Genomic DNA, 27,500 nt, shown 5'->3' with positions numbered 1-27,500 from the left:
TGGGAAAAAAAGAATATAAGTTTATATTGTATTTTTTTCTGGGGGTAAAAAAAAATATAATTTTTTCAATAGGGGGCTATTGGAAAAATTATATTTTTTTTTTCAGATTTTTTTTTTTTCTTCTGGGATGCTGAGGGGGGCACGTGCGAGTGTGCTCAAATGGAGGAGCCTCCACTGCACCAGTTATAACTTTTAATAGAAGCATTTTCCCCTATACTGTACATGTATATTGCAAATTTGTTTCTATTCAAAGATGTAATTCATCTATGTGCATTTAAAAAAATTCACAGGTGGCGAGAGTCCACGAGCGTGTTACTGATGGGATATACATTCCTATCAGGAGGGGGCAAAGTTTTCCAAACCTCAAATGCCTATAAATACACCTCACTCATACCTCAGTTTTATAAACTTTGCCTCCTTAGGAGGTTGTGAAGCATGATGTACTTGATTCTTCTGTGAAAGGCGCTTCTAAGCATATTGAAGCCCAGTTCCTCTCTAAGTACAGTGTTTGTCTGAGGTATGTGAAGGGAGTATTGCCTGATGATACCATGTTTTCGCCTATGGGAAATCTATTTATAAGGTTTTCTCTAAATTCTGTCGCAGGCATTGATCTGCTGCTTCCATTTACAGATCAACATTATACTCCTCTATCATTACCTCTGCTGATATGTTTCAGTACTGGTTTGGCTGTCTGCTATGTGGATGGGTGTCTTATGGTAAGTATATATCATTTTCAGGACACTCTCAGCTGTTGAAGGCACTTTATTTATTAAAGTTTTTAATGTGTATATTTTATATATATTAGCCATGAGACAGGTCTGTTTTGTTTTATTTCCTTTCAGCAATATATTTATAAAGCATCAAAATGGGAAATTATGCTTATCTTGGGAATTTGGTTTTTATTTTCTTACCTTTTGGGCTCCGGTTATCTCTGCAAACACTAAGGTTCTTTTTCAAAATTGACTGGCAAAATGCGCTCGTGACGACGCACATTACGTTATTTTATTGCGTCATTAATTTCTCACTGTTTTTTTTTTTTTTTTTTTTTTTTTTTGGCACTACAATTTTGCATCTTTTTATTTAGTTTAAATAGCCGCTCCCACTTTTCTCTGTGCTCTCATTATTTGATAGAGAGCTTATAACGCTTGCTTTTATATCTTTTGATATTTATTATAAATGTTTTTTAATCATAAGCACTGTTTACCATTCCTGAAAACTGCTATATTTGAGGAGATTAGATATTTTACTATTAATGTTTGTGTTTGGTTTTTTTACATTTTTTTGCAATGATGTCTCAATTCTACCAAAGCTAAGTGTGTTTGTTGTAAACAAGCTGATCTTATTTCTTCAGCTAAATTATGTGGCACCTGTTTTGAAAATGTTTTGCATCCTGATAGTGTTTCTATGAGTACAAAAGCACCCACTGCTATTCCAGCTCAGTCTAATGCAATAGGTATTCCTGCAGAAATGAAAGATTTTATTGGTGCAGCCATAGAAAAGGTTATGACTGCTATGCCGCCTTCAGATAAACGTAAAAGGACTTTACAAACTTTTCATAAATCTAGGGAATTTTGTACTGGCCAACAGCATACTGATGTATCTTCTACTGATGGGGGTTCATCTGATTTAGAGGATCTTACATCAGAGACATAAATTAACAAATCTTTTTTGTTTTAAACTGAGCATATGCTCTCTCTTTTAAAGGAAGTATTATTTACTTTGGGTATTGAGTCTAAACCTCCTGATGATAAATCTAGTAATCATTTAAATTCTGTATTTAAGACTTCTGTTGTTACTCCTGAAGTTTTTCCTATTTCAGACGCCATCTCTTTGTTTTTGTTTTTTTATATCTTTTTTATTATCCAACAAAGGGCATCTTAAAACAATCGTACATGATGCTACAAAGTATATGTAAACATAATATCCATACAAACATTTGTCCAATACAAAATCATCAAAATAAAAGGTTTATATTATGACATTTTTGGTGGGTTAATAACTCGGCACCCTTAACATCTTTAAACATTTTCCCATTTATGCAATCATACAGGATGCAACAATAAAAAAATATCTTCACCATTTATAGAAAAAAATACATTTTAAAAATGTCAGAGATTGGCACCTATGTGATCTACCCTATGTGCACCTAGTGTTGGAGATTTTCTGTATGTTTTTGAAATATCCCCTAACCAAACAAAAAAAAACTGAACCAAGTAAATAATAATAATAAAGGATACTCTCTATCTCTCCCCCACCTCTGTATTAATTCAAAAGGGTTGTCAAAATAAATTCAATAGAGTTTCTTATAGGGTGAAGAATTTGTAATTGGAATGCTAGCGGGAAGGACATAAGCATTTTATCCCATTTGTGCAAAAAATATTTAACTTTGTTATCAGCAGGAGTTAGTACGTCATGTTGCTCCACCGCTATCTGAAATCTAATCTCTTTTAGTAAAGCACAAAAGCTAGGGCTGTGCTTAACCTTCCAGGATTTGAGAATATGTTGTCTTGCAATAAAAATAGTAGTATTGATTAGGCCTTTATTCTGTAAACCTAGTTCATCACAAAGAAGAAAAATATAATATTTATTAAATGTAATTTTAGTGTTTAGAAATTTGTTCAATCAGAATCAAATTTTGAGACCAGAATTTCTGAATCTTAGGACATTGCCAAAAGCAGTGGAGAAGGTCCGCCTGCCATGAATGGCATCTAGAGCATGGCACTCTTTCAATTGGATTCCATTTTGATCTCATATAGGGGGTAATATAGGATCTATTCACTAGTTTCATATGAGCCTCCTTCCATGTTATTGATACTGTGTATTTGTTAATTCTAGTAAAGACATCTTTGAAATCCTCAAACTGAAGCTTCTCTAATTCACCCAGCCATTTAAAATAGAGCGTCCTTAGAATTTTTTTTAGAATAAAGGTTTTATATAGGGGTGCCGTAGAATGCATGTCCGTTTGATATAATTTTGTTATCATGTCTAGGACGCCCAGAGAGTAAGTCCTTTTTTTTTTTTTTTTTTTTTTTTTTTTAACTTATTTATTGAAAGAAAATTTCTTACTTGAAGATATGCGAAAACATTTTTATTGCTTAAACTGAATTCCTGTACCAAGTATTCAAATAACTTTATTGAATTTGTTTCTTTATCCAAAAGTTGAATTACACAGTTAAGATCCTTCTGGACCCACGTTTTATAAATTCTGGAGTCTAAACCAGGCTCAAATTCCGGATTCCCTTGTATTGGAAGGAGGGTGGAAATAGAATTGTCTATATTTAGCCCTTTACAAATTTTATTCCACGCCTTAATTATGTTCAAGATAGTATATTTAGGAATGTTGATTTTTAGGTTTTCAATTCTAGGAATATGTAGAAGTGCGTTGAGTGTGTATGGAAAGATTATATTCTCTTCCACTTGGTAGTTGTAATATATTCCGCTCCGGTTACCCAATCTAGTGCAATTTTGGCATACTGGACCAATTATAAATTTTTATATCAGGAAGGGCCAGTCCTCCATCCTCTTTAGCATGTGATAGCCTATATATAAAGATACACGGTTTTCCTTTACCCCAGAAAAATCTAAAACAGTATGAAAAGAACTTTCTTAGGTATTTAATATAGATAAATACTGAAAGATTTTGTTTCAGAATCTTGGGAAATAGTATTATTTTGATCAAGGATATTTTAGCAGATAATAGCGGAATTCTCGACTAGTCTCGTAAAGAGGCCAAAATTTTTGCCCATAACTGTGGATAGTTCAGTTCATACCATTGATTGGGATTCTCTGTTGGCAGAGAAAAAAATGGTTATCTGTAAAACTGTTCTTATTCTTAATAATCCATAATATTTCTGACTTATTGGCGTTGATTTTGTATCCTGTTATATAACTATATATTTTCAAGATATCTAGTAATTTTGGTATTGTATCCTTTTGTGTTTCTCATGTATAGTAGTATATCATTGGCATATAAAGATAATACAAACTCTCGACCGCTAATCACTAACCTACCCCTACAAGATACTGCAAGAGATTCTAAGGAGATATTAAATAGCAGTGGAGAAAGTGGGCTTGTTCCTTTTATGAAGATAAATATTTGGTGAATTGTTATCATTAATATTAAGGGACGATGCAAGGTTTTTGTAGATCAGTTTAATAAAATGTAAAAAATGTCCAACCAACCCAAATTTCAAGGGAAGTGAATAGATGATCCCATGATCGACATCTAAGGTAATTAGCGCAAAGTCCCCGGCTTCCTGTATTTTACCTTTCTGTATATTATATTTACCCCAATAATACTCTATAAGAGTTAAGACTGTTCTAGTGTTCTTCATTGATGTTCTCCCCTGCATAAGGCCCGTTTGGTCTGGATGTATAAGAGGGTCAGGGATAAGACGATTAGCTATAATTGCAGCAAGGAGTTTATAATCACAATTGAGGAGTGAGATGGGGCGATAAGAATCCAATAGCTCAGGATCCTTCTCTTTTTTAGGAATTAGAACTATACACGATAATGTAAAGAGATTAGATAGTATCTCGTTTTGTATATAATATTTCTTATAGAGAGAGAGGAAAGAACAGGTATAATATGATCAATTAAAATCTTATAAAATTCAGACGGGATCTGGTCTGGACCTGGGGCTTTGAGATTGAAGGAGTTCTTAATGACTTGTATGATTTCATTGTGCTGAATTTCTCTATTCAGCTCTAATAGAGAATCTGGTAAGATCTTAGGGAGATTTATAGCATTCCAGAAAGATTCTTTATTAGTTATAGATATCTGATCCTTCAAATAGATCTTTTGAAAATATTGAATACATTTATCCTGTATTTCTTTAGAGTTAATTAGTCGATGCTCATCTACTCTGACTGCTTCAATAAAATTCTTTTTCTTTCTACTTTTTTTACTATGTTGACCAAAAATTTAGCAGACTTAGGGCCGTTTTTATTGAAGATTGCTTTATTTTTTTTATCTCTGCATTATCCATCTGTTGATTAAGGAAGGTTTCTCTTTCATGTTTTGATGTTTGATATTCCTTCCAATTATCTTTGGCCTGATGTTGTATATATGTTCTATATTTATTTCTAAGTTGTTTGGCCAATTGGACTTCTCTCGCTTTCCAGCATTTTATTTTTTTTTAAATCATATATGCCTTAATCTCTCCTCTGAGAACCGCTTTGGCAGTCTCCCAGAATATCTCTATTTTAGATTAAAATTCCTGATTAAATTGTTTAAACTCCAGCCATTTTCCAATTGGCCAATCCATACGCCATCTCTAATGTGATTGCTAAAGAATGGTCTAAACCTGGTACATCTTTTAACCCTTCTTCTAGGTTTGAAAAAATTGTATCATTTGCCTGTTGCCAATTTGGAACTTTGGGAAACAGTCCCTAAGTTTGATGGGGCTATTTTCATTCTTGCTAAATGTACTACCATTCCTATGGAAGACAGCACTTCTTTTAAAGATCCTTTAGATAGTAAACTTGAATCTTATCTTAGAAGGGCATATTTACATACTTTTCGCTCCTTTTGTCAGAATAGAGAACAGAAAACTGTGCCCTCCCCTAAAGCCTCTGGCTCTAATTTGGAGACCATCTCCAAATTGAAATAAATCCACGCCTTATAAGAAACCAAATTCGGCCCCTTAGCCTGCATGAAGGTGCGGCCCCCAATCCAGTTCTTCTGGTGGGGGGCAGACTAAAGCTATTTCAAAGAATTTGGACAGACTCTGTCCAAAATCAGTGGATTCAGAATGTTATTTCTCATGGGTATCAAATTGGATTCTGAATAAGACCTCCCATGGGAAGATTTTTTTTTTTCTCACCCATGTAGCAAAAAAACCCAGTAAAAGCCCAAGCATTTCTGAAATGTGTTTCAAATCTAGAACTCTTGGGGGTAATTGTCTGAGTTCCTCAGCAGGAACAGGGATTTGGTTTTTATTCAAATCTATTCATTGTTCCAAAGAAGGAAAATTCTTTCAGACCAATTTTGGATCTGAAAACGTTAAATCGTTTTGTAAGAGTCCCAACTTTCAAGATGGTGACTATATAAGGACTATTCTGCCTTTTGTTTAGCAAGGTCACTTCATGTCCACAATAGACTTACAGGAAGCTTAACTTCACATTCCGATTCATCCAGATCACTATCTATTTCTGAGATTCTCTTTTCAAAACAAGCATTACCAATTTGTCGCTGTTCCGTTTGGCCTAACAACAGCACAAGAATATTCTCAAAGGTCCTCAGTGCCCTTCTATCTATATTCAGAGAGCAGGGTATTGCGGTGATTCCTTATTTTGATGATATCTTGGTACTAGCTCATTCTTTTCATTTAACAGAATCTCACACAAAATGACTAGTGTGGTCTCTTCAAAGACATGGTTGAGGGATCAATTTACCAAAGAGTTTCTTGATTCCTCAGACAAGGGTCACCTTTTTTAGATTTACAGATCGATTCAGTGTCCATGACTCTATCCCTTACAGACGATTGAGATTGGTTTCAGCTTGTCTAAACCTTCAGTCTCTTTCATTCCCTTCAGTGGCTATGTGCATGGAAGTTTTAGGTCCCATGATTGCAGCATCAGATGTGATCCCTTTTTGCTTGTTTTCATATGAGGCCTCTACAGCTTTGCATGTTGCACCAATGGTGCAGGGATTACACTCAAATATCACAACTGATATTCTTAGATCCCAACACTCAACTCTCTCTGAATTGGTGGTTAAACCATCACCTTATTGTTCAAAGGGCCTTCTTTGTTTGTCCTACCTGGTCTGTGATCACCACAGATGCAAGCCTTACAAGTTGGGGGTTTCTGATAGCACAAGGGGTTTGGAATCCTTGAGAGGCAAGGTTACCAATCAATATCTTACATCTACGTGATATTTTCAGAGCTCTTCAGGCTTGGCCTCTTTTAAAGAGAGAACCATGCATTTTGTTTTCATACAGACTATATAACAACAGTGGCATATGTCAATCATCAAGGGGGGGGGGGGGCTCGCCGTCCCCTAGCAATGAAGGAAGTATCTCTAATACTTTCTTAGGCGGAATCCAACTCTTGTCCAATCACTGCGATTCATATCCCAGGTATAGACAATTTGTAAGCGGATTATCTCAGCCGTCAAACTCTACATCCAAGGGAATGGTCTCTCCATCCAGATTTGTTCTATCAAATTGTGCAGATGTGGGTCTTCCAGAAATAGATCTGATGGCACCTCTCCAAGTTCAGGGATCCTCAGGCGGAAATGATGGATGTTCAAGCAGTTCCCTGCTTACATTTTTCCACCTCTGGTTCTTCTTCCAAGAGTGATCTCAAAGATCATAATGGTACAATCTTTTGTGTTTCTGATAGCACCAGCAGGGTTCACAGGTTTTATTATGCGGACCTTGTTTGAATGTCCAGTTGCCAGCCTTGGTCACTACCTCTAAGACTGGACCTCCTATCTCAATGCCCGTTTTTCCACCCGGATCTCAAATCTCTAAATTTGAAGTCATAGTCCTTGTTAGAGGTTTCTCCTTGTCAGAGGTTTCTCTGACTCAGTGATTAACACTATGATTCAGGTTCTGTATGCCTGTTTCAAGGAAAATATATCACAAGGTTTGGAAAACCTATATTTCATGGTGTTCTACACATGAGTATTCCTAGGATTCTTCAGTTTCTTCTGGATGGTTTGGATAAAGGTTTGTCTGCCAATACTTTGAAAGGACATATCTCTGCTGTTTCTGTTTTATTTCACGGAAAGATTGCTAATCTTCCAGATATTCACAGTTTCGTCCAGGCTTTGACTCGCATAAAATCTGTTATTAAATCTATTTCTCCTCCTTGGAGTCTTAAATTTGGTATTTGGTTTGCGGACTTGGTTAAAATGTTTGCCTAAAGTTGTGAATTCTAACAACATTAATAGGGAAATTATTGTTACTTCCTTGTGTCCTAATCCTAAGAATACTCTTGAAAGATCTTTGTATTCTTTGGATGTGTTAAGAGATTTGAAATATTATGTTGATGCTACTTAGGTTTTCAGAAAGACTTCTAGTCTATTTGTTATTTTTTCTGGTTCTAGAAAAAGGTCACAAAGCCTCTGCCATTTCTTTGGCATCTTGGTTGAAACTTCTGATTCACAAAGTTTATTTGGAGGCGGCCCAGTCTCCGCCTCAGAGAATTACAGCTTATGCTACAAGATCAGTTGCCACATCTTGGGCTTTCAAGAATGAAGCTTCAGTTGATCAAATATGCAAATCAGCCAGTTGGTCTTCTTTGCATACCTTTACTAAAAAAATTAATGTTTTTGCTTCTTCAGAAGCAGCTTTTAATAGGTTCTTCAGGCAGCTGTCTCAAGTTTGATTCTAATGCCTATTTAAAGGGACACTGTACCCAATTTCTCCAACATAGGTGTGTCCGGTCCACGGCGTCATCCTTACTTGTGGGATATTCTCTTCCCCAACAGGAAATGGCAAAGAGCCCAGCAAAGCTGGTCACATGATCCCTCCTAGGCTCCGCCTACCCCAGTCATTCTCTTTGCCGTTGTACAGGCAACATCTCCACGGAGATGGCTTAGAGTTTTTTAGTGTTTAACTGTAGTTTTTCATTATTCAATCAAGAGTTTGTTATTTTCAAATAGTGCTGGTACGTACTATTTACTCAGAAACAGAAAAGAGATGAAGAATTCTGTTTGTATGAGGAAAATGATTTTAGCAACCGTAACTAAAATCCATGGCTGTTCCACACAGGACTGTTGAGAGCAATTAACTTCAGTTGGGGGAACAGTTTGCAGTCTCTTGCTGCTTGAGGTATGACACATTCTAACAAGACGATGTAATGCTGGAAGCTGTCATTTTCCCTATGGGATCCGGTAAGCCATGTTTATTACGATTGTAAATAAGGGCTTCACAAGGGCTTATTTAAACTGTAGACTTTTTTTTGGGCTAAATCGATCGATATTAACACTTATTTAGCCTTGAGGAATCATTTATTCTGGGTATTTTGATTTAATAATATCGGCAGGCACTGTTTTAGACACCTTATTCTTTAGGGGCTTTCCCAAAGCATAGGCAGAGTCTCATTTTCGCGCCGGTGTTGCGCACTTGTTTTTGAGAGGCATGGCATGCAGTCGCATGTGAGAGGAGCTCTGATACTTATAAAAGACTTCTGAAGGCGTCATTTGGTATCGTATTCCCCTTTGGGTTTGGTTGGGTCTCAGCAAAGCAGATACCAGGGACTGTAAAGGGGTTTAAAGCTTAAAACGGCTCCGGTTCCGTTATTTTAAGGGTTAAAGCTTCCAAAATTGGTGTGCAATATTTTCAAGGCTTTAAGACGCTGTGGTGAAAATTTGGTGAATTTTGAACAATTCCTTCATGTTTTTTCGCAATTGCAGTAATAAAGTGTGTTCAGTTTAAAATTTAAAGTGACAGTAACGGTTTTATTTTAAAACGTTTTTTGTACTTTCTGATCAAGTTTATGCCTGTTTAACATGTCTGAACTACCAGATAGACTGTGTTCTGAATGTGGGGAAGCCAGAATTCCTATTCATTTAAATAAATGTGATTTATGTGATAATGACAATGATGCCCAAGATGATTCCTCAAGTGAGGGGAGTAAGCATGGTACTGCATCATTCCCTCCTTCGTCTACACGAGTCTTGCCCACTCAGGAGGCCCCTAGTACATCTAGCGCGCCAATTCTCCTTACTATGCAACAATTAACGGCTGTAATGGATAATTCTGTCAAAAACATTTTAGCCAAAATGAACCCTTGTCAGCGTAAGCGTGGCTGCTCTGTTTTAGTTACTGAAGAGCATGACGACGCTGATATTAATATCTCTGAAGGGCCCCTAACCCAATCTGAGGGGGCCAGGGAGGTTTTGTCTGAGGGAGAAATTACTGATTTAGGGAACATTTCTCAGCAGGCTGAATCTGATGTGATTACATTTAAATTTAAATTGGAACATCTCCGCATTTTGCTTAAGGAGGTATTATCCACTCTGGATGATTGTGAAAATTTAGTCATCCCAGAGAAACTATGTAAAATGGACAAGTTCCTAGAGGTGCCGGGGCTCCCAGAAGCTTTTCCTATACCCAAGCGGGTGGCGGACATTGTTAATAAAGAATGGGAAAGGCCCGGTATTCCTTTCGTCCCTCCCCCCATATTTAAAAAATTGTTTCCTATGGTCGACCCCAGAAAGGACTTATGGCAGTCAGTCCCCAAGGTCGAGGGAGCGGTTTCTACTTTAAACAAACGCACCACTATTCCCATAGAGGATAGTTGTGCTTTCAAAGATCCTATGGATAAAAAATTAGAAGGTTTGCTTAAAAAGATGTTTGTTCAGCAGGGTTACCTTCTACAACCCATTTCATGCATTGTCCCTGTCACTACAGCCGCATATTTCTGGTTTGATGAACTGCTTAAGGTGCTCGATAGTGACTCTCCTCCTTATGAGGAGATTATGGACAGAATCAATGCTCTCAAATTGGCTAATTCTTTCACTCTAGACGCCTCTTTGCAATTGGCTAAGTTAGCGGCTAAGAACTCTGGGTTTGCTATTGTGGCGCGCAGAGCGCTTTGGTTGAAATCTTGGTCGGCTGATGCGTCTTCCAAGAACAAGCTACTAAACATTCCTTTCAAGGGGAAAACGCTGTTTGGTCCTGACTTGAAAGAGATTATCTCTGATATCACTGGGGGTAAGGGCCACGCCCTTCCTCAGGATCGGCCCTTCAAGGCAAAAAATAGACCTAATTTTCGTCCCTTTCGTAAAAACGGACCAGCCCAAGGTGTTACGTCCTCTAAGCAAGAGGGTAATACTTCTCAGGCCAAGCCAGCTTGGAGACCAATGCAAGGCTGGAACAAGGGAAAGCAGGCCAAGAAACCTGCCACTGTTACTAAGACAGCATGAAATATTGGCCCCCGATCCGGGACCGGATCTGGTGGGGGGCAGACTCTCTCTCTTCGCTCAGGCTTGGGCAAGAGATGTTCTGGATCCTTGGGCGCTAGAAATAGTCTCCCAGGGTTATCTTCTGGAATTCAAGGGACTTCCCCCAAGGGGGAGGTTCCACAAGTCGCAGTTGTCTTCAGACCACATAAAAAGACAGGCGTTCTTACATTGTGTAGAAGACCTGTTAAAAATGGGAGTGATTCATCCTGTTCCATTAAGAGAACAAGGGATGGGGTTCTACTCCAATCTGTTCATAGTTCCCAAAAAAGAGGGAACGTTCAGACCAATCCTAGATCTCAAGATCTTAAACAAATTTCTCAAGGTCCCATCGTTCAAGATGGAAACCATTCGAACTATCCTTCCTTCCATCCAGGAAGGTCAATTTATGACCACGGTGGATTTAAAGGATGCGTATCTACACATTCCTATCCACAAGGAACATCATCGGTTCCTAAGGTTTGCATTCCTGGACAAACATTACCAGTTCGTGGCGCTTCCTTTCGGATTAGCCACTGCTCCAAGGATTTTCACAAAGGTACTAGGGTCCCTTCTAGCGGTGCTAAGACCAAGGGGCATTGCAGTAGTACCTTACCTGGACGACATTCTGATTCAAGCGTCGTCCCTTCCTCAAGCAAAGGCTCACACGGACATTGTCCTGGCCTTTCTCAGATCTCACGGCTGGAAAGTGAACGTGGAAAAGAGTTCTCTATCCCCGTCAACAAGGGTTCCCTTCTTGGGAACAATTATAGACTCCTTAGAAATGAGGATCTTTCTAACAGAGGCCAGAAAAACAAAGCTTCTGGACTCTTGTCGGATACTTCTTTCCGTTCCTCTTCCTTCCACAGCTCAGTGCATGGAAGTGATCGGGTTGATGGTGGCGGCGATGGACATAGTTCCTTTTGCGCGCATTCATCTAAGACCATTACAACTGTGCATGCTCAGTCAGTGGAATGGGGACTATACAGACTTGTCTCCGAAGATACAAGTAAATCAGAGGACCAGAGACTCACTCCGTTGGTGGCTGTCCCTGGACAATCTGTCTCAAGGGATGATGTTCCACAGACCAGAGTGGGTCATTGTCACGACCGACGCCAGTCTGATAGGCTGGGGCGCGGTCTGGGGATCCCTGAAAGCTCAGGGTCTTTGGTCTCGGGAAGAATCTCTTCTACCGATAAATATTCTGGAACTGAGAGCGATATTCAATGCGCTCCAGGCCTGGCCCCAGCTTGCGAGGACCAGGTTCATACGGTTTCAATCAGACAACATGACGACTGTTGCGTACATCAACCATCAGGGGGGAACAAGGAGTTCCCTAGCGATGGAAGAAGTAACCAAAATTATTCTTTGGGCGGAGTCTCACTCCTGCCACCTGTCTGCTATCCACATCCCAGGAGTGGAAAATTGGGAAGCGGATTTTCTGAGTCGTCAGACATTGCATCCGGGGGAGTGGGAACTCCATCCGGAAATCTTTGCCCAAGTCACTCACCTGTGGGGCATTCCAGACATGGATCTGATGGCCTCTCGTCAGAACTTCAAAGTTCCTTGCTACGGGGCCAGATCCAGGGATCCCAAGGCGGCTCTAGTGGATGCACTAGTAGCACCTTGGACCTTCAAACTAGCTTATGTGTTCCCGCCATTTCCTCTCATCCCCAGGCTGATAGCCAGGATCAAGCAGGAGAGGGCGTCGGTGATCTTGATAGCTCCTGCGTGGCCACGCAGGACTTGGTATGCAGATCTGGTGAATATGTCATCGGCTCCACCTTGGAAGCTACCTTTGAGACGAGACCTTCTTGTTCAGGGTCCGTTCGAACATCCGAATCTGGTTTCACTCCAGCTGACTGCTTGGAGATTGAACGCTTGATTTTATCGAAGCGAGGATTCTCAGATTCTGTGATCGATACTCTTGTTCAGGCCAGAAAGCCTGTGACTAGAAAGATTTACCACAAAATTTGGAAAAAATATATCTGTTGGTGTGAATCTAAAGGATTCCCTTGGGACAAGGTTAAGATTCCTAGGATTCTATCCTTCCTTCAAGAAGGATTGGAAAAAGGATTATCTGCAAGTTCCCTGAAGGGACAGATTTCTGCCTTGTCGGTATTACTTCACAAAAAGCTGGCAGCTGTGCCAGATGTTCAAGCCTTTGTTCAGGCTCTGGTTAGAATCAAGCCTGTTTACAAACCTTTGACTCCTCCTTGGAGTCTCAATTTAGTTCTTTCAGTTCTTCAGGGGGTTCCGTTTGAACCCTTACATTCCGTTGATATTAAGTTATTATCTTGGAAAGTTTTGTTTTTAGTTGCGATTTCTTCTGCTAGAAGAGTCTCAGAATTATCTGCTCTGCAGTGTTCTCCTCCTTATCTGGTGTTCCATGCAGATAAGGTGGTTTTACGTACTAAACCTGGTTTTCTTCCAAAAGTTGTTTCTAACAAAAACATTAACCAGGAGATTATCGTACCTTCTCTGTGTCCAAAACCAGTTTCAAAGAAGGAACGTTTGTTGCACAATTTGGATGTTGTTCGCGCTCTAAAATTCTATTTAGATGCTACAAAGGATTTTAGACAAACATCTTCCTTGTTTGTTGTTTATTCAGGTAAAAGGAGAGGTCAAAAAGCAACTTCTACCTCTCTCTCTTTTTGGATTAAAAGCATCATCAGATTGGCTTATGAGACTGCCGGACGGCAGCCTCCCGAAAGAATCACAGCTCATTCCACTAGGGCTGTGGCTTCCACATGGGCCTTCAAGAACGAGGCTTCTGTTGATCAGATATGTAGGGCAGCGACTTGGTCTTCACTGCACACTTTTACCAAATTTTACAAGTTTGATACTTTTGCTTCTTCTGAGGCTATTTTTGGGAGAAAGGTTTTGCAAGCCGTGGTGCCTTCCATTTAGGTGACCTGATTTGCTCCCTCCCTTCATCCGTGTCCTAAAGCTTTGGTATTGGTTCCCACAAGTAAGGATGACGCCGTGGACCGGACACACCAATGTTGGAGAAAACAGAATTTATGTTTACCTGATAAAATTCTTTCTCCAACGGTGTGTCCGGTCCACGGCCCGCCCTGGTTTTTTTAATCAGGTCTGATATTTTATTTTCTTTAACTACAGTCACCACGGTACCATATGGTTTCTCCTATGCAAATATTCCTCCTTAACGTCGGTCGAATGACTGGGGTAGGCGGAGCCTAGGAGGGATCATGTGACCAGCTTTGCTGGGCTCTTTGCCATTTCCTGTTGGGGAAGAGAATATCCCACAAGTAAGGATGACGCCGTGGACCGGACACACCGTTGGAGAAAGAAATTTATCAGGTAAACATAAATTCTGTTTTTTTTTCTTTAGTGATTCAGATTGAGCATGAAATTTTAAGCAACTTTCTAATTTACTCCTATTATCAAATATTCTTCATTCTCTTGTTATCTTTATTTGAAATGCATGAATGTAAGTTTAGATGCCGGACCATTTTTTGTGAACAACCTGGGTTGTCCTTGCTGATTGGTGGATAAATTCATCCACCAATAAAAAAGTGCTGTCCAGAGTACTGAAACCAAAAAAAGCTTAGATGCCTTTTTTTCAAATAAAGATAGCAAGAGAATGAAGAAAATTTGATAATAGGAGCAAATTAGAAATTTGCTTAAAATTGCATGCTCTTTCTGAATTACAAAAGAAAAAGTTTGGGTTCAGTGTCCCTTTTAAGTGTTGTTTTTTGTTTTTAATATTTAAGAAAGCTGTTATTTTATCCCTAACTTTATTTTTGTTTTGCTTCCACATCTTGGGTATTATATCCCATCAGTAACAAGCTTGTGGACTCTCACCACCTATATGAGAGAAAAGTATGAGGAGGTGTATTTATAGTACAAAAAGAAGAGGTAGACACAAAGCTGTATAAAAGGCAAATATATATGTATGCGATATCTCCAGATAAGTAATCACAGGAACTCCGGAAAAGACAGTCTCTTATAACGGTTCAAAAACCAGTAATGTGATGCTCCAAGACAGCTCCCCCCCCCCCCACCCACCTCCAAAATGTAGGGAATAAGATACCTGTCGCGTCTGCACATACTCCAGGACAACTCAAGCTCCGGCGCTGTACAGGGACCTGTGATACATCGCAATGGTCCCACAGCTTCTATCCGGCGATCCTGTAGTGCACGCTTCCTCACTGCACCAAACCGAGGCTCCACTCGACGTCTCCAATGACGTACTTGCGGCGGGGGGGGGAAGGAGGGGCTCCAACGGAAATCCTGGTAGACTGCAAAACACCCGGCCAGGCGGGTACAGCGGTTCCTGGACTGGTGCAAATGATGCAAAAAAACTGGATAGGAACCGCTGTTTTAAAAGCATATAAATTTTATTCCGAACATATATTAAAAACAGAAAGCATCCAAAACAAAAAAAGCCGACAGGACTGCTAACATGTTTCGGCCCAATTGGCCGTAATCATAGCATGCTATGATTACGGCCAATTGAGGTGTATTTATAGGCATTTGAGGTTTGGGAAACTTTGCCCCCTCCTGGTAGGAATTATTATCGGTTATTTGTAGAGCGCCAACAGATTCCGCAGCGCTAATGAATATCTCATCAGTAACAAGCTTGTGAACTCTCACCGCTATGAAAGAAATGAATTTATCGGGTAAGTTCCTAAATTATGTTTTTCACAGGAATGTCCCTTTAAGCTTTGGTTTACAGACAAATATATGATAAGGGAGCATGTGTGTGTACCTTTTTTAAAAACAGTTTTACATTTATTTCTATTATCAAAGCATTGATTCCCTTGATATTCTGTGTTAAAGAGATACCTAGGTAGGTGTCTGGAGCACTATATGACAGGAAACAGTGCTGCCAGCTAGTGCTCTTGCAAATGGGATAATATTCTTGCAAAACTGCTGCAATATAGTGCTCCAGACAGGCACACACTCCTGAGCTTACATTGCTGCTTTTCAACAAAAGACACCAAGAGAATGAAGAAAATGGAATAGAAGTAAATTAGAAAGTTGTTTAAAATGGCAGGCTCTATCTGAAAGAAAAACATTTAAGTTTCATCTCCCGTTAAAATCATGGGGGTCACTAGATTACTGGTGATTTGCCTAAAACCGCTGCTTATCTCACAACTGGCTTGTAACCTTTACAGTGTGGTTATATAATAACTACCAGCCTGTTTGTAGGAGAGGATTATCTCTCTAGTTCTGTGTTACCAGTGCAATATTTTTAGTGTAACTGGGCATACTGGGTTTTAATGGTGTTTTTGTGTACCCACAAACTTATTCATAAGTTATCTGTTAAGGAGTCATGGAAAGTTATTAGTCTTACTACTCTAATTTTATATGTTTTTACGGAACAGTAAAGTCAAACTTCCATGATTCACATATATGCCTCTTGTCATTGGCTCACCAGATGCATTCATCTAGCTCACAGTGGTGCATTGCTGCTCCTTCAACAAACTATACCAGGAGAATGAATTCCCTGGGTTTCATTGCCCCTTAAATTAGTGCTACCATTCACACAAAGAAATGTGCTTTTTTTTGTTTCTGCACAGCATGAAAGCATCTTCCCATATCAAGTATTGTAGTCATTTTTGATGGGACTTTTAACTGCATCTCACATGAAGTGCCTACACGTTATACTAATTTAAAAAACAACAACAAAAAAACACATATTCAACATTAATTATTTTCCTTTAACTTTATACCTGATGAGATTTAAAGGGACAGTCAACACCAAAATTGTTTGTTGTTTAAAAAGATAGATAATGCCTTTACTACCCATTCCCCAGCTTTGCATATCCAACATGGTTATATTAATGTACTTTATAACATTTAAATCTCTAAATTTCTGCCTGTTTCTAAGCAACAACAGACAGCCTCTTTTCACATGCTTTTTATTTGCTTTTCACAACAGGAGACTGCTAGTTCATGTGAGCCATATAGATAACCTTGTGCTCACGCCCGTGAAATTGTGCACAATACAGCACTAATTGGTTAAAATGCAAATCAATAGATAATAAATAAAAAGTCATGTGATAATGGGGCTGTCAGAAGAGGCTTAGAAAGTCATCCCAGGGGTTAAAAGTATATTAATATAGCTATCTTGGTTATGCAAAAACTAGGGAATGGGTAATAAAGGAATTATCTATCTTTTTTTAAACAATAAACATTTTGGAGTTGACTGTCCCTTTAAAGATGGGTCAGGTCCCCCCCCCCCCCCCCCAATAAAGATGCATTAGTGTTCATCACAGAAAATGTTACCAGTCTGGTGGCATTATGAAGTAGCTGAGATAATACTCAGTAGCAATGTAATACCTTGACATATTATAACATTTTCTGTTATTTATACATTTTACTGAAGCTATCCAAAGCACAAATTAATTGCACAATTTAACATAAATTGATATAATGATAATTTGTGTGACAAACATTGAAACAATGTAATATTTGGTTATTTTAGCTTAAAGGGCCATTAAACCCAAAAAAATTCTTTCACGATTCAGATAGAGCATACAATTTTAAACAACATTCCAATTTACTTCTATTATCTGATTTGGTGCAATCTTTAGATATCATTTGTTAAAGAAATAGCAATGCACATTGGTGAGCCAATCACACGAGGCATCTATGTGCAGCCACCAATCAGAAGTTACTTAACCTAGCTAGATATGCTTTTCAGGAAAGAATATAAAGAGAATGAAGCAAATTAGATAATAGAAGTAAATTAGAAAGTTGTTTAAATGGTATTCTCTGTCAGAATCATGAAAGAAAAAATTTGGGTTTAATGTCCCTTTAATATTGACTTAGATTTTAGCTGGATGGTCTGTAAAACCAGCTGGGTGGTGGGTCCATTAAATAGGTCCTGGGGAGAACACTACATTTTAAATCCCCTATGGTGCACCTGTCTTGATTCTTGCACTGTTATTGCTGTCAGTTTGCATTAGGGTACAAGAAACATCCATCGCATTAGTTGTATTTACTCTCATTTTGTAAATCTCATGAAAACATTCATAAAACGGAATGTTATGTGAATAGAGGATATTAAAGGAGCACACACCAACACAATGCAGACTTTTACAGAAGTGGTGATTTTTATATTGAAATATAATCAATTGGGAAATGTTTTCTGCATTTTCTTTTAAAGGAAATAGTGAGAGGCAGGGTTTCAGAAAGATATCCTTGAGAGAGAGAGAGCGAGGGTGATAGAATAGTCAAGTTAAGTGAAGGCAATGGGTTAGTGATGGGGAAACAAGGATGGTAAAAAACTAGGAACACGGACAAAGAGCAGTAAAAAGCACAAACTAGGGACTACCCCCATACATTTGAGTTAAGTATCGGTAGTGTCTCCTTAACGTTAAGCTTTTGCCTCCCACAGTGAGCCCTGCGGGTTTAAGTCACATTATGAAGAGTTGGTGAGTGCTGTGCAGGATGAGTTTCCGGATGTCAGCATTGATTCTCGACCAGGTGGCACAGGTGAGGATCTTGCAGAGTGCTAGCTTGTTCTCACGTGAGATATAGCCTTGCTGTTACGGAGATGGACAGTACCGCCCATGTAGTACAGGAAGTAAATGTTTGAAGGTTTAAGAGACGTAAAAATATAGTTGCCTCTAAGGGGAGAGAGAGCGCAATGTCCCTGTGTATTAAAGGGACAGGAAACCCCAAAATGTTCTTTCATGTTGGATAGAACATACAATTTTTAAACAACTTTCAAATTTACTTCCTTTATCAAATGTGCTTTGTTCTATTGTTATCCTTTGCTAAAGGAACAGCATTGCAATACTGGCGGATAGATTAACACATCTAGTTAGCCAATCACAAAAGACAAATGTGTGCAGGCACCAATTAGCAGCAGCCCCCACTAGTGTAGGATATGTGCGTATTATTTTTCAACAAGAGATACCAAAAGAATGAAGCACATTTGAAAATAGAACTGAATTTAAAAGTGTCTTAAAATGACATGCTCTATCGGAATTATGCAAGTTTAATTTTTACTTTCCTATCCCTTTAAGTGACAGTGACACAAGTGTGTACAGTATAGCATAGCTCATATTGATAACAATGGCCATTCTGGGTATGGGTCTCCTAATTTTACTGTGATTTTTTTTTTTTTTTCTTCTTTATATTCAGGTGCCTTTGAAATCGAAATAAATGGACATCTGATTTTTTCCAAACTGGAGCTCGGTGGATTTCCATATGAGAAAGATGTAAGTGTCTGTTTATGAACATTTCGTCTTATATGGCACGTTTAGCCTTTTATTTATTTTTTTTGTAATCTTTTTATTGTGTTTTTATAACAAAAAACAAAGAATCTCGAATGACAAATGGTATCGGTTGACATAGCATATGTTGTTTATTTTTATATATATATATATATATATATATATATATATCGTTTTTTATTTTTATTTTTATTTTTTTTCACAGATAATGACAATGCAAAAATCAACAAATTTCCAATTAGCTAGACCTGAAATGTGTCAAATTCCTCAGAATGGGAACAGAAACCTCTAAATTATATCATTCTCTCATGAGATGGTTAGATCAATTGAAAAGAAAAAACATGTTTCTGCCCCTAGTGGAGTTCGAGCTACCTGTGATAATGGCCAAAATCTACCATAACATCTAAAGTTTTTGGGAGTGGGTCAAAAAATTACAACTAAACGTGATGTGCCTTAGATGTATGACAAGGTTAAGATTTAGCGTATGCTTGACTACTCATTAAATTGGAGACCTATGGTCAATCAGATCTCATGTAATTTAGGTGTGCTCTGTGGGCCTTCTGTACATTGGCCCAGACCAGGATCTCCAGGTGTGAGAGATTTAGCCTTTTATTTTATTAATGCTATTTTCATTGTATCCCAGGACTTCTCAGTACCCTCTATACAGTCACTGGGTATTGTGTCCCAGTGGCCCAAAATATATACTGTACCTGTGTCTGTCTTCTCACTAAATCTTATACTTTGCAGCTTATCAACGTTATTCGAAAGGCCAAGAACGGAGAGCCATTAGAGAAGATCACCAACAGTAGGGCCCCATGTGTCATCTTGTAACCTCACCAGCTTTAGCCTTGCTAGTACTGGGACCTGCCACCAGATACACGTCATGTTGTATATATTGTCCTTATTCTGCAGTACATTTCTAGTTCTATCCGGATGCGCTGTGACATTGTTACAGACATATCTCGTCCTGGAGCCAGTTCCTCTCTCTGTTACAGACAAGAATAACCGTTCTGCTACAGGGTGGAAAAAAGTTTTTTTCCAAATAGGGAGATAAAGGAAAACATAAACATCTTACTTATAATCTGATTTTTTTTAATATATGTTACTCTGTTATAATAAAAATGTTTCTAAAATTGTCCTATCTTTCCTTGTTTTTTTTTTTAAATAATTAACAGAATATAATCTGATGCCTGGTCACTTAATGAAAAAACAGATCTTTGTTATAAACCTTTGAGTGCTAAGCTGGATTTAATTTTTTTTTTTACAATTTTTTTTAAAAAAAGAAAAATTTTACTCTCCCCCCAGATCCCCAACACTTATACCAAGCGATTACCTTTCCAACGGTGGGTCTTGGGGGTCTGTAGCTGCTTAGATGCCTGAGATACAGGCTTCTAAGCAGCATGCCCCCTTTCCCTATCTTGTCCATTGTAATTTTTAAATAAAGTTGCACGATGATGTCATTGCGCGTGACCTCACCGCACGTAACGGGAAGCACCAGCGATGCCTGTCACTATACAGGCCCGATCGCCGGGGTGGGAGATGATGTGAGTCCCCAGATTGCTCTCAAGGTAGGTGAGTGCTAGCGACGGCTCTGAGCTGTCGTTGGCACTCAAGGGGTTAAAAGAATAAATGAGTATTACATTTACAAAGCCTCTTAATTCTAGCTTAAATGAAAATGTAGTTTTAATTGTTCTCCCCTTATTCTTTTATATTGCTACCCTGTTTTTCTTGTTGAAATGCATCCCCACCTTTTCAATCATTAGTAAAATACCATTATTTTTACAAATATAAAGCCTGCTTGCAAAGAAATGAGTATTCAGATGGATAAATAAAAACAATATTTAATTATTTACATACAATGTATCAATATGTATAGTCTAAAAATGTCAGTGTCATAATTGCTGCCCTTTATAGAGTTAAAGTGATAGTAAACTGTCCCCTTCATAAAAACAGATCTGAAATGTTAGCAATATTTTAGATGGACTTTAATTCATCAGCTGTAACTTACTTTTTAATATACAAACACTCTGCTAATCCGCATCTCCAGACCATATGAAAAAGAAAAGAGTATATGTCAAATTGTTAAAAGTTGAAAAATACAGCTTTATTTGGTACAAAAAATGTTAAAAATCAGTTGCATGTAAAAACATGAAAGAAAAAACAAAAGGGAAAATCAGCTACAGTCCTGTAACTGACATAGAGCAACAGCAGCCAAACATGTTTCGGGCCTAATGTCAGCCCTTGTTCACTGGCATAATTAGTGCTGGGAAAAGCCTTAATTTAAAGGTAAAGTTAATTATCAATTACATGCATCTGTTGAATTAACCCATGACTGCCTAGATAGTCATGGTTAAAGGTAAATTATCATTAATTGTTTTTTTTGTTTCTTATATTAAACATTTTCATTTTAAAGCAAACATAAATGTTAAGTGTGTTTATTTAAAACTGTCAGATGGCTAGATATATATGAAAAAACTTTTTTTTATTACTCTGATTTGATCCTAAATGGATGTAGAACTAAATCTCCACTTAAAGATATTTTTTACTTAAAGATATTCTTTACTTTAATTCATTTTCTTTTTTATTAAAAAGGAGAGAAAATGAAAAAAACAATCATTAATCTATCAGTAAAATAAATCAACATCCATTATGGAATTTAGACCAAAGGGGTGCTTTGTTTTGAGATGGAAAATCCAAAACACTTCCCTTTGGTCCAAAAGTCTCTCTCTGTCGCCCCCTCTCCTGTGTCTAGGGACATGGTCAATGCCTTGTACTGTCAAGAGGGTATCATTGGAATTATGTTCCTCTCTAAAGTGCTTAGCTATTGGTGTATTACAATCCGGGTTGCCAATATCTCTGAGATGTTGTAAGAACCTGTCACGCAGAGCACGTTTAGTGCGCCCCACGTACTGTTTTTTTACATCCTTGGCATGTAAGTAAATAAATGACAAATTTGGTGTTACATGAAATGCTGAAGCGTATGTCAAACTCCCTATTTGTTGTACTTGATACAAATTTGGGACCCTGTTGGATGTGTTTGCAGGTTTTACAAATATTTCCTTGACATTTCATGGAACCTATTCTTCTCTTTAACCAAGATTGGTTAGTTTGTGACGGTAGCATTGAGGGAGCTAATAAGCTTCCTAAGGTCTTTGCTTTACGTGCTGAAAAATTACAGCCGTGTTGAACTATTTTGCTTAACTTGGCATCACTTTTTAAAATTGGCAAACATTTACGAATAATGTCACAAATTTTTTTATAGTCTTTACTGTAATTTGTTGTAAAATATGGTTTATTGTTATATCTCTTATTCTGTGTTTTACTCACACATTTGGTAGTAAGAAGATCATCTCTGTTTAATTTATCCACTCTATTCTTGGTTTCCTTTAATAATTTCATATCATAACCTCGGGCTTCCAATCTGTGGCCCGTGTTGGCTGCATGTGATTGAAATTTGTCCTCAGTGGTGCAATTCCTTTTAGTCCTAATCATTTGGCCATAGGGTATAGAATTAATGGTGTGTTTTGGGTGACAGGAGGAAGAGTGAAGAATGGTATTACCCGCTGAACTCTTTCTGTATAACTCTACCTCCAAAGAATGTGTGTCAATATGTGAAGTGAGTGTGATATCCAAAAAGTTTAGGCAATCACTACTTTCAAACATGGTGAATTTAAGGTTTAGATTATTGCTGTTGGCGTGTTCAAGGAACAGTTGAACCGAATGACTGTCCCCATCCCACACCAAAAGCAAATCATCTATATACCTACCAAAATAAACAATGTTCTCACGAAAGGGATTAGTATCCCCAAAGACGTGGCACAGCTCCCAAAACCCCATATACAAATTTGCATATGAGGGTGCGAATTTCGCACCCATGGCCGTGCCACGTCTCTGGAGATAGTACTTGCCCTCAAACATAAAAAAATTGTGTGTAAGTAAATATTCAACAGCAGTGTACAAAAATTGAATTGTCAAAAAATCATAAGTAGTGAAATTCGTAAGGAAAAACATTAATGCTTGTAATCCCATATCGTGAGGGATGGATGTGTATAATGATGTCACATCCATTGTGACTAATCTGTAATTCTCACACCAAGTTATGTGTTCGACCTGTGCAAAAAGTGCTGTAGTGTCTCGTAAATAACCATATAGATTAGTAACTATAGGCTGTAAAAACGTATCAACTAGATCCGAAAGTCTTTCATTAAGTGAACCAATACCGGCCACGATCGGACGGCCCGGAGGGTTTTTGGGGTCTTTGTGAAGTTTAGGCAAGTGGTGGAATATCGGCATAGTTGGATGTTTAGGTAATAGATATTCCACCACCTTCTCAGAAATCACTCCATCCAGTTTAGCTTTGTGAACTATCTCAGCTAAAGATCTACGAAAATTGTCAGTAGGGTCACAGATCAAGGGCTGGTATACAGCCTCATTGGCAAGTTGCCTATTGGCTTCTGCCACATAATCACATTTGTTTAAGATAACAGTATTACCACCCTTATCTGATTCCCTAATGACTATATTCGGATCATTTTTAAGATCAGTGATGGCTTTTCTTTCAAGTGCAGTCAAATTGTTATTTTTATAACCTTTACTAGTAGTGCTTTTATTTTTGCTGTCCAATTCAATGAGCTGAGTCTCAAGTGTCTGTTGAAAGACCTGTAAGTTTAAGCCCCTACTATGTATAGGATAAAAATAGGTTTTATCTTTAAATCTACCAAGATCAATATCTTTTTCTGAGGGGCCAAATCTTTGATCAACATTGCTATCCCTCATTAGCTCCAGCATGTCTGTCATGGCTGCTTGGTCGTTAAAGTTAAAATTGAAATGATGTGTTGACTCAATAGTAGTACTATTGTCACCATCTTTTTGTGTTACACTATGTTCCTCTGACTCATCATTAAAATAATGTTTCTTCAAAGTAAGGTCTCTTACAAATCTATTTACATCTAGAATGGTGGAAAATAAATCAAAACTACAACTAGGGGCAAAGCTCAAACCTTTTTGTAAAAGTGAAATTTCCTGTTTGTTCAAATTTCTAGATGATAGATTAATAACATTATTTAAGGAGGTGTTGTCCTGTAAGGTACTCTTTTCCTTTGAGGATACCTGTTGTAATTTGCACTTTCCCCCTCTTCCCCGACTCCCTCTACGTATTTTCTTTTGGTTTTTGTTTTTATCTTTATATTTGGTTTGCTGGGGCCCACCCCGTTTTTTGACTGGGAGGATGTACTGGGGGTTGGGGGATCTAATACAGAAATAGTGTCCCCTGCTGAATTACCACTAGATGTGTTTTGTTGTGATGTTTCCTGGTCAGAAGTATCATAGTCGTATTCAGTTTCACTGAATGTGACTTTTTTGGATTGTTTAGGCCCTGCATTTGTGTTACCCATGCCTTTCTTATGTGTAACTCTATTCTTATATGGTGTCCTATGTTCATTACTACTGGACCACTTATAGACCTTATTAAAGGGCCATTATACACTCATTTTTTCTTTGCATAAATGTTTTGTAGATAATCTATTTATATAGCCCATAAAGTTTTTTTTTTTTAATTAATGTATAGTTTTGCTTATTTTTAAATAACATTGCTCTGATTTTCAGACTCCTAACCAAGCCCCAAAGTTTTATGTGAATACGCTCGACTACCTACTCCAGCTTGCTCCTGTTTGTGTAAAGGGTCTTTTCATATGCAAAAGAAGGGGGAGGGGGGGAGTGTCTTATTTGCCACTTGCAGTGGGCTTTCCAGCTACCTTTTCAACAGAGCCAAAGTGACAGCTTCTAAGTAAGTTTTTAAACAGTTTTATACTGGATTTTTATATCAGTATCTATGCATATTATTCTTTATAGTAGTGTCTATTACATGCAGTTATATGAAAATGAGTGTATACTGTCCCTTTAAGTTCATAATCAAGCTTGTCCCTGTGCATTTTTTGTTGTTTGAATAACCACAATTCCCTTTTAAAGGACTTCATGTTGTCCTGGAATTGTTTATCATAATCTTTAAATTCCTTTTGATGTTGATGTTTTTTTAGATCTCCCTGTAACTCCTGCATATGTTGGATAAGTTGCAATCTCTGTTTCTTTTTGTATTCAATCAACAAATATATTAATGCTTTGGAACAGGCTGTCAATACATCATTCCATTTGGTTATAAAATCTTGGCAGGTCACTTGAAAAGAGGGAAATTTAGAAATTCTCAGGCCTCGTCGAATCCTAGACTGTTGTTGGTAAATCTGAAAAGTTTTAATGTCCAGTTCTAGTCTAATGTCCAGTTCTAGTCTAATGTCCCTTTTTCTGAGATTATCCATTTGATGAAATAAGTCATCCAACACAGTCTCTATGAGAAAATTCAAATATCCCGCTCTCCTCCGCCCACTTTAAAAGTATTTTGCTCTGTGAGCTAATAGTTTGATCTGTTCTCCAATCAGCACTCTACCCTTAAAGGGACATTATACAATGGATTTTTCTTTGCATAAATGTTTTGTAGATGATCCATTTATATAGCCCATACAGTTTTTTTTGTTTTTTTAAAATGGATAGTTTTGCTTATTTTTAAATAACATTGCTCTGATTTTCAGACTCCTAACCAAGCCCCAAAGTTTTAGGAGTATACCGACGTATACCTACTCCAGCTTGCTTCTGTTTGTTATACCACTTGCAGTGGGTGTTCCATTAACCTTTTAAACCGAGCTAAACTGGAAACTTCTAAGTAAGTTTTTAAACGATTTTATACTGGATTTTTATATCAGTATCTGCATCTTATTCTTTATAGTAGTGTCTATTACATGCAGTTATATGAAAATTGGTGTGTACTGTCCCTTTAAGGTTCTTTTGTTGTAGCTAGAGCGCTAATTGGACAACAACTCAAACCATTAGCTCACAGAAAAATTGAATTTTGACGTTGGTGACGGAGAATGAGGTATTTGAATTTCATATCTATATTAAAAAGTAAGTTACAGTGCAACTTCATTACAGCTGATGAATCAAACTGCACCTAAATATCACTTACATTGTGGATCTGTTTTTATAAAGGGGAGAGTTTACCATCACTTTAAAGGGACAGTCAACACCAGAATTTTGCTGTTTTAAAAGATAGATAATCCCTTTATTACCCATTCCTCAGTTTTGCACAACCAACACTGTTATATTAATATACTTTTTACCTCTGTGATTACTTTGTATATAAGCATCTTCTGACAGCCCCCTGATCACATGACATTTTATTTATTATCTATTGACTTTCATTTTAGCCAATTAGTGCAGTGTCTGCCACAACCCACGGGCATGATCACAATGTTATCTACATGGTTTACCTGAACTAACTCTCCCCTGTTGTGAAAAGCAAATACAAAAGCATGTGATTAGAGGCGGCCTTCAAGGACTTAGAAATTAGCATATGAACCTTCCTAGGTTTAGCTTTCAACTCAGAATACCAAGAGAACAAAGCAAAATTGGTGATAAAAGTAAATTGGAAAGTTGTTTAACATGACATGCCCTATCTAAAACATGAGTTTTTTTTAGACTTGACTGTCGCTTTAAGCAATGAGAATGAGTCTTACACTGTTCTCTCAAGAAAAAAAGTATCCACTTGGGGGCATATTTATCAAGGTCTGGCGGACCTGATCCGACCGCTGAATACGGCGAGCAATATGCTCGCCGTATTCAGCATTGCACCAGTAGCTCACAAGATGGGCCGCCAGCAGGGGGGTGTCCATTAACCCGATCGTACTCGATCGGGTTGTATTGTGGCGATGTGTGTCTGCCTGCTCAGAGCAGGCGGACAGGTTATGGAGCAGCAGTCTTTGTGACCGCTGCTTCATAACTGCTGTTTCTGGCGATTCTGAAGACTCGCCAGAAACAGGGGCCATCAAGCTCCATACGGAGCTTGTTAAATAGAGCCCTTGATCACTACATAAACAAATACTACAAGCAAAGAGACTGAAGTAACAGGGAACAAATCTATAAATTGACTCTTGTTTGAATATAAACAAATGTAGAACTTATCAAACTAGTCATTTTATAGCTTATTGTAAAGCACTTTAGTGTAGCTATATTAAACACTCAAAGTTGTGTCATATTTGTTTCTTCAATCTTATGATTTCTACATTATTTGGAAACTTATTCCTCAAAATACCGTCTTTAATGCATGTATTTTAGTGCACAGCTTGAAAAATAAAAGAATGTAATGTATTTATAAAAATAAAAGAATGTAATGTATTTATAAAAATAAAAGAATGTAATGTATTTATAAAAATACAAGAATGTAATGTATTTATAAAAATACAAGAATGTAATGTATTTATAAAAATACAAGAATGTAATGTATTTATAAAAATAAAAGAATGTAATGTATTTATAAAAATAAAAGAATGTAATGTATTTAT

General features: G+C 37.7%; 1 protein-coding gene across 1 annotated transcript in view; it reads left to right on the top strand.

Annotated features, from left to right (window-relative positions):
* The window catches only part of MIEN1 (migration and invasion enhancer 1), a 31,395-nt gene extending 11,146 nt beyond the window's left edge, over positions 1 to 20,249 (top strand). The window contains exons 2-4 of the mRNA XM_053693983.1: positions 18,270 to 18,367; positions 19,022 to 19,098; positions 19,861 to 20,249. Of these exons, the coding sequence (XP_053549958.1) occupies positions 18,270 to 18,367; positions 19,022 to 19,098; positions 19,861 to 19,944 (259 nt within the window). The 3' untranslated portion in view covers positions 19,945 to 20,249. The remainder of the gene's footprint in view (positions 1 to 18,269; positions 18,368 to 19,021; positions 19,099 to 19,860) is intronic.
* Positions 20,250 to 27,500: the final 7,251 nt, after the last annotated feature.

The sequence above is a fragment of the Bombina bombina genome, chromosome 1, assembly GCF_027579735.1.
Source record: "Bombina bombina isolate aBomBom1 chromosome 1, aBomBom1.pri, whole genome shotgun sequence".
Lineage (NCBI taxonomy): Eukaryota > Metazoa > Chordata > Amphibia > Anura > Bombinatoridae > Bombina > Bombina bombina.
Note: the sequence above shows the minus strand (reverse complement) of the source record. Positions and strands in the feature narration are given on the sequence as shown.